General features: G+C 30.2%; 1 protein-coding gene across 1 annotated transcript; it reads right to left on the reverse strand.

Annotated features, from left to right (window-relative positions):
• Nucleotides 1-2,208: 2,208 nt before the first annotated feature.
• On the reverse strand, nt 2,209-5,133 carry LOC127127423 (dnaJ protein ERDJ3A). Its single transcript, XM_051056604.1, has 7 exons — nt 4,799-5,133; nt 4,487-4,542; nt 4,331-4,404; nt 3,678-4,183; nt 3,261-3,599; nt 2,722-3,075; nt 2,209-2,631 (listed from the first exon to the last, which is right to left on the reverse strand). Exons 1-7 carry the CDS (start codon nt 4,886-4,888, stop codon nt 2,344-2,346), a joined length of 1,707 nt encoding a protein of 568 aa, XP_050912561.1. The 5' UTR covers nt 4,889-5,133; the 3' UTR covers nt 2,209-2,343.
• Nucleotides 5,134-8,719: the final 3,586 nt, after the last annotated feature.

Consider the following 8,719-nt stretch of genomic DNA (forward strand, 5'->3'; position numbering starts at 1 on the left):
CCGAGATTGTTCTTTTAAATGATACTATTGGAGTTGATTCTTCTTCTTCTTCAAAAGAGTTTTTCAATGAAGTTGCTAGAGATTCTTCTAGGTTTGATCTTACCTCTTCATTCTTTAATAATTGAATCAACTCATTCTGGTTTTTCAATGATTTCTTCCTCTTCGAATTTTCCTGAAAATCATAGACATTCTCATCTCTCGATTTAAGGATTGGATTAGGTTTCTGATTCTAATTCTTAATTCTTAGCTACAAAGGTTCTAACATAGCTTTCAAGATTTTTAAGGTTTGAAAAATATTTATGAAAGAAACATTCATATTCTTTGTCTTGTGTGTTCATTCCCTCTTTTGTTTTTATACTTTGAGATACTCCATATATCATTTCAAGTGTTTCTCACATTTCCTTGGTGGAATTGATTTTAATTTAAAAAGATAACTAAAAGGTTTTTAATTTTGAAATCAATTTTGAACTTTCTCTCTTTTTTCTTTGGTCCAAAGAAAATTAAGTTTATCTACTATTTCACCATTAATATAGTAATTTAAGATAAACAAATCATTGATTATTGATTTCCACAATTCAATATTAAAATTTTGAATGTATTTTAAATTTAATTTTCTACAATTCAAACATATCCCTGTTAAACAGTATATGTGTGTTTATAGAAAATTTATTTATGACTATTATTGAACTCTTATCTTTCTATTTCTTTTTTTTCATTTTCATTTTTCATATATTAAAACAACAATTAAATTATATTTCATTAAATAGAATCTGCTGCACGAATTAAATTTTGTTCTATCAAATATCATGTGTATTCAATTTATTAATTTTGAAAAAATAAATAAATAAATTTTTTATTGTTTTTCTTAAGTTTTCTGATACATCTAGTTTTTTATTTTTCTTCATTTAATATACTCTTATTACAATATAATCTTCAAAGTTTCTTTTTTACGTGTTGAAACAACCTAAACTTATTTTTCTATCATCTTTTTATTATAGGTGTTATCCAAATTCTTTTTAATATTCTCATTTTAGTCTTATCACCTGTAATTTTATTATACATTTAACGCAATATTTTTATTTTATTCTTAATCACCTAAACATTATGTAATTCTACAATTGTCCAATATAATTTCCTCTTCAATTTAAATGACATAAAACTCTTAAGACCCTTCTTCATTTCTTTATATTTCAAAATTAAGAAACAAAAATATTTCAACCTTCACCTTTAAATTAATTAATTAATTATAATTAATTAAAAACACTTTCCATTTTGTTAAATTTATGTTTCATATACTAACTTATACTTTAGAACCTTCACCTTTAAATTAATTAATTAATTAAAAACAATTCCAGTTTATTAAATTATGTTCCATATACTAATTTATGCTTTATTCCATATACTAACTTATGCTTTAGAAAAACACTTCTCAATTTCCCAAATTTACGCTCCATATATTAAGTTATGTTTTACTAACTTTTGCTTAGATTTTTTAAAATTCGTCTCCAACCTCTCATTCCCTCTCTAAATAAAACTATATCATCACAAAAAAAAATATATATCTTGGTGGTAACTCTTGCACATATTACATAAATACATTTAAATTTAAAATTTTAAAGTGAAAAGATAACGATTTAAAATTGAACCTTTGTACAATCCTATCTTATTGCAATAAAAATAAATTTGAAAAGAAAAAACAAATGATAAGTTTTAAAATTATGAATATAGACTTAAAATTTAAAAACAAATAAATATTAGGAATAAAATCTTATAATTAGGAACACGTAGAGAATGAGTTTTAAAACAAGGTCTCTCACTAGCCACCGGAACAAAATGTATATTAGTGTTTAGTAAGTGCACACTAAACACTGATGCTAGTAGGGCATGCTGCAGTGATCCGTAATTGAATAAGACGACTTTATCAAGTTATCAAGTTAATGTGAAAGTATGAAATAATACACAATCGTATAAACTATGCCAAATCACCTGTAATGAAAAGGTGCCTTAGATTGGAAAAGTTCATTTAAATTGATGTGATGAAAAAGTGCAATCTGCCTTAAGGGGGAGAACATCATGACAGGGAAGCCAAGGTCACGATTAGACAAATTGGCTTTACTAAGTTTGCAGGATAATAACTTAATTTGATAAAATTGAAGCAAAGCCAAATTTAAAAGTAAACAAAAAAACTGTGTCAAAGTCATGAGCCGATATGAAAATATGTCTCATGTTCAAGAAAATAGCTTTTACAACAATGTTACTGTACATCAGATATGACTCTATTTTTTATATCTATATGGCAAAATACAGTGAGCTTCGTAGGGAACTATATATAACCCTAATGTTCTATTTCAGTACAGGCTTCTTTTGTGTTTCCCTAAAGGGTATATCTCCACTTAGAATAGAGCTGATAAAATTCTCTACTTCCTCTATTGTCATTTCACCTGTAAATACAGTGAATTTTCCTTTCCGAGGTTTGTACGCAATCAATAACTTATCTGATGATTTATAACCTGTTTTGTCAAATGTGTTAAGAAAGGTTTGTTGCTTTGCAGAATCTAAGAGAGCATACGAAATAGAGTCCCTAGAGCTTCCGCCTGGATTTGGTTTTCTTGACAAGGACATCTGTGAGACCTGAAATAACAGTGCTCCCATTGAGATTTTGCACAGATAAAATTTATATATATACTCTTTAAATCACTAAGTGGATGAATTTTCACTTACCAATGAGAGAAGCGATTCTAGCTTCTCCCTTGCTTTTGAAGATCTGAAGGCACCGATTATGCAAACTGGAGTTTTCTCCCCACATAGAGCCTCAAAGTTTGACCGAGAAAGCAACTGAATGTGTCCGTCTTCTGAATCAGCTTGTTCTTTCTTGGACTGACTTGATGTTTCCTTTTTACTTACTTTCTCAAAACTATCAAGTATGTTACTAAGATCTTGTACACCAGATTTCATGTCTTTCACAGAAACCCCTGTTTTCAGAATAAGCTTTTCTCCATTGGGTAGCCAACCTACAATAGCTGGAAGTGCATCAACTCCTAGCTTTTTCACTCTTGAATCATAAACATCAGGAACCTGCAAATGATTCAAGATATACACCTTATGCATTTTTGTTTATTTTCTAATATAAATACCAAGATCCCTTTCCACCGAAAAAACAATCTGAAATATACACATTAAGTGCTTTTAAACAAAGAACTAGGCTTTCACTACATGTACAGAGAAAGAAATGAATTAACTGCCATCCGTTGCATACATACCTCTACATCACTGAAAGTAATGCGTTTGCGATACAAGCCACTAAGAACACGCCAGATTACAGGAGTGTTCTTTTTGGTGGAGAGAAGCAGCACCCTAGGCAACTTTCCGGTAGTGCTAAATTGATCAAGTTGATTCAAGTCAATCCGTTTTGAAAATCTTGGCAAGTGTTGTTGACAGAAAGCCTTCAAATCCTTAACGGACAAGTCACCACCATACTCCACCAGAGAACCCTTTTCATTCTCCTTGTAAGAATAAACAAAAAGCCTAGGCACTTTTCGGGAATATACACCAAGCTCCTTACATAATGAGACTTCCTTTTCACAGTTAATGCTTCCAACCTATTAAAAAAGGAGAAACAATGAGCATCCAACTACAACACAATCAATGAAAATGGTTTAAGTTCCAAAAAAAAAAACCTTCAAAGCTCCTTGCAATGTGCTGGAAACCTCTCCTATAATGGACTCAAAGTGTTGGATGCCCCTCAATGAAGGTAAATAAGATAGCAAAAGCCAAGTCATTCCTTCATCAACTATTTCTTTCTGGTAGACATTTGAATTTATGGCTTTAAGACTTTTGGGGGAACTCTTGGAACCAGATTGAGACCTAAATGAATTCCCAAAACTGGACCCAGATTTAGACCCAAATGAATTGCCACCAAAAAAGCTTCCAAAAAGATCATCCAAACCAAATCCAAAAGAATTTGAATCACCGCCGCCAAAGGAAAACGAAAATGACTTAGCGCCTCCTTGATCACCTCCTTGATCACCGCTACCCCACTGCTCCCCGGGTCTGAAGTTAAAGCCACTATATCCAGGACCACCCTGCCCTCCAGGATAACCGGTTTGAAACCCAGGATTACCTTTCTCATCTCCATATAAGTCATAATTCTTTCTCTTCTCTTCATCCGATAAAATCTCATACGCTGTTAAAGGGATCAACAACAAAAAAAAAGACACTCAAATGAACATCCTCAAACAAGAAATCGATAGAAATTTAGAAACTAGAAAGTAAGTTATCATACTATATTAAGTCTTTTGTCTAATGGCATAAAGAAAGAAACTTTATATACCATTATTTATCTGAGAAAATTTCTCTTGTGCACCTTTGGCCTTGTTCTTATCAGGGTGATATTGAAGAGAGAGTCTGAAAAAAAAAGAAAAAAACAACGTAGATAAGGCCAAGTTATCAGATATTGCTAACTTGAAAAATAAAAAAATTAACATACTTGTGAAAAGCCTTCTGAATTTCACGTTGACTTGCAGTTTTATCAACCCCAAGAACCTGATGAAAATTGAACCTTGTGCAATGAGCTTATGCAAACAACACAATTCAAATCAATACACAAATTTCCCCTTTTGGAACCATCTTGTTCCTGAAGATAGGGTAAAGACAAGAACTTGCAAATGCATATTCTTTAACAAAATAGAAACAATATATAACTCATTGATTATAAATTCTAATTCAAATCACACAATAAACCTGCTGAGAATTCTCTCAAATTATAAAACCCTAAAGAAAAAGGTTTCAATGGACTAACCTTGTAGGGGTCGAACGTTTTGGCTTCCAATTCCAAAAGGAAACACAGCGTCGCCAAGATGATGAACAATGTGGTGGCTGAACGTTTCATCTTAACCGTATAAGAATTTTTTTAATTTTTAGAGCGTTTGAAATCGGAATCGAGAAGAACGATGTTTAACGGTGACGAAATTACTGATCAGAGTCTTTCTCTAAATATCATATGAGTTCGCGGGAAGAACATCGAGATGTTTCCAGGTTTTTATTGCCCTTATTTGACGTGGCAATTTGATGTATCACCACGCACACGGACCAATAGGAATTCAGAGTTTCCTTTTGACAAATATAGTTTCTCACTCATTACTTATTAAATATTATATGACTATCTTATTCATTCCAAAAATTTTAACCATTTTATAAATATTTTAAATAAAATTAAAATTAAATAAAAATAATACAGTTTATATTTTAAGAAAGCACAAAAAATGGATATGCTATTATTTATAAAATAGAAAATTATTGGTATTGAAATATGGTAGTTAGTTACTTTATTCATAGTAAAGGCTTGAAATTCTAGTATTTTACAAAGTAATGTTTGTAGGAAATATTTTTCTTCTATCCCTTATTAATAAAATTTATTTATTTATTTTATTTTAAATCTCATTTTTTTCCTTCAATTTTATTGATATATCATAAAATGTTAATTTTTTTTATTAAGATTATTATATAACATTCAATTACTACGTATTTCAATCTCATTAATCTCTTATCTCTATAATTTTTAATAATGGATGTTCACTACTATAAATATAAATAAGTAACACATTATTCATATACTTTTCAACTCTAATTTATTTTCACTACTTGAATCCATGATGTCTCTTCTCTCTTCCATCATAGCATTATAACTCCAAATATATATCCATAATTCATTTTATTTGTCACTTCATATATATATATATATATATATATATATATATATATATATATATATATATATATATATATATATATATATATATATATATATATATATATATATATATATATATATATATATATATATATATATAATATTGTTATACAATTTGATTATTGTTTTATTGCATATTTGTAATTTGTATGCTATTTGTATTTATTTGTGTGATTTTAATCTTTCTTTCCATTTGATTGTAATCATTTTGGTTATGTAATTGTACCACTAAGAACCCTTTGCATTTCATATTATATTCGGTTGATCCTTATTAGATATTTTCTTTTTGAGCCTGTGAAAGTTAATACTTTGTCATTTCCACATGAGTAGCTTGAATCACAACTTAGAACATTTGAATTTTGATGTTTTTGGTATTTGAATTGGATCATGTGTAATATTTATTTCGAATCATTCACCTATTGAAAATTAGGATTGCATTCTAGATAATTTGATTTGGATCAAAAAATGAACATGATTCGAATCATAATCTTATTTGATTCGAATAAAGTACAAATAATGATTCGAATCATTTACTTTAAAAAGTGTTCCTTTTTTATTCTGTCCAGATTGATTCGAAACAAACTTCCTTCTTGATTTGAATTAAACCATAAAAAACAATTTTCCATCACTTATTCAAATGATTGTTTATTTTGGTGAAAGTAACAAGCGTGGGAAACCTATGATGATTCATAAAGACATAAATAGTGAGTTTTGTTCTCTCTTCTTAGTGTGGTCATCTTTACACCATTCTTACTTCTTATTCTTCTTTAAAACACCAACCTTTGATATTGAACTCATATAAATTCTTTATATGTTTTTGTTGCATCTCGTTTTATGCAATTTGGTTGTTGTTCTAGTCTGAATTTGAGAATGATTTGATCAATTTTGTTGAGGATTCGATGAAGCTCTTGATAACTATCAAGAACTAAGACCGACTTATCTAGAAAATTGTTTGACTCTCGTGTGTGTTCATTATTAATGAAAGTTGAATTACTTGACTAATCGCTCGTAATGTCAGTTGTTGTTGAGATTACCTAGCATTGTTCATCATCTTCATCCTTAGTATTTTTCCTTGTTTATGGAGTCTCCTCTAAAGATTGATTGAAAGGGAGACTAGTCGTACATTAGGGTATCTAATTTTTTTTGTAGCTGGTTTTTTATTGTAACGGACGCAAGTATTATTTCTTGAGTGCAGTTTGGTATTGAGGATTTATCTAGGAAGATGAGAGTTTCCATTATACTCCAAGGAAGACTTTGGCAGAATCAAGTATCAACGGTCCATAAGGTGGAGTTGAAAGTTGTTGTTCTTTGGTGGTGTTGGAGAAATATCTCTAGTAGACAAAGTTGGGAATTGTCTAATATACGCTCATTTAATGGCAACCACTCAGACAAGAAATCAATGGGATTAGAGGGATCGCCACACACGAATACTTGGAGCAGGTTATTCGGATAGCGAGGTTATTAGATTAAGACCTTGAGGGATCTTGTATTGTGTTAGTAGTTTAGTGCCTCCTTCATCAAAAGGAATTATTGTGTGATAGTTCTTTGTAGTCGAACTATTATAAATATTTTATCATCATAATGGAAGATCGTGATTATGTTCCGATGGCATCATCCATTGAAGAGTGCATGTAGGCAAAGAGAATGCCTGATCATTATATATATTGTGTATCTTTCTCTTTCCCTGTCCTTTTTACTTTACAAGCATTCATTAATTTCATATTTTCTACTGCATGTTTGCAATTGCATAGCTTATATATCATATAGGTTAGACCGTGCTTATAGTGATTTAATGTATGAGCTTATGTATGTGGTGTATAAATCTTAAGGAATCATCATGAAGTTAATTATGCATTGTTAAGAATATCCAAGTAATGTATTTTTAAATCGCTTCGTTTAAAGCGGCTTTGGTTGTCATGTAAATGACTTGCACTATGAGTGATCTATATCATGGTTATATCATGTATCAATTTCTTGTGGTTTGATTCATTGAGATGCTTCCATGCTCTTGTTTTTGTGTTTTGCTTACGCACTTTTTAAAATTTCCGATTTCGTTTTATGGGACCTAAAAAGTTTTTCAAATTGTCTAAAAAGGATTTTGGGTATATTCAATTCCCCCCTCCCTTCCAGACATTGTTGTTTCCATATTCTCACCCAGCATAATTTGCTTCAGAAAGTGTTCATACGAAGACTCTTTTTAAGTAGCTACATACTTTAAGTTGTATGAAATGATGTTTATAGTTTAAAGAAAAAGAATTATATGTGATGAGTGAAAAAGAAAGAAAAATAGAAAAGAAACTTGAAAGAAAAAGAAGAAAGTGTCAAGAGAATATTTATGATCAAACATGTTTTATCAAAGGATGTATGCAAAAAAAGGAATAATGGTTAGAAAAATATCAATCAGAATTTACAAAGTTTTGAATGCTCTTATAACCTTGAATACTTTGACTCATTGACTTTAGATATGACGTTTCCTTGGTACCCAATCCCCATTGCAACCCTTGAAAGACCTTAATTATCTACGCTTTTATACTTTCATAATGGTATGCCTAGATGAATGCATAATTTGATAAAGATGTTAGCAAAATTGTGGATGTGAGATCGAAACCCATATTTTGTTTTAATTTTTCAGTCGTTTGCAAAATGGTATGTTAGGTGTGATTCAAGACTGTACATGTATATTGCCTTGGAATGCTTGACACGAATGTTGGGTTAAAAAAACATGTTTCATGGTCATGGTTTGATTTTGGTAAGGTAATCAACATAACAACTTGCATGTGCATTTTGCTTTTGAACCTTGCACTTTGAAAGTTTTGTTTCTCATTTTGGTTGATCATGAAAGTCTTTGTGAAATTACTCTTGCTTGTATTCAGTTTTTGGAGACTTTTGTTTGAAAACAAACCAAGTTCTAAGTTTGGGGGAATTGATAGATGGCAAAATATAGTTCTTGGCATGTGGAAATAATCTATT

The sequence above is a fragment of the Lathyrus oleraceus genome, chromosome 3, assembly GCF_024323335.1.
Source record: "Lathyrus oleraceus cultivar Zhongwan6 chromosome 3, CAAS_Psat_ZW6_1.0, whole genome shotgun sequence".
Lineage (NCBI taxonomy): Eukaryota > Viridiplantae > Streptophyta > Magnoliopsida > Fabales > Fabaceae > Lathyrus > Lathyrus oleraceus.

Bases quoted from the DNA above. Each gene is read 5' to 3' on its own strand.
- LOC127127423 (XM_051056604.1), bottom strand. From the start codon at position 4,888: ATGAAACGTTCAGCCACCACATTGTTCATCATCTTGGCGACGCTGTGT. The intron at 4,184-4,330 runs GTATATAAAGTT...TCCCTTTAACAG, and splicing joins ATTTTCTCAGATAAATAATG to CGTATGAGATTTTATCGGAT. The intron at 2,632-2,721 runs GTAAGTGAAAAT...CTGTTATTTCAG, and splicing joins TAGAATCGCTTCTCTCATTG to GTCTCACAGATGTCCTTGTC.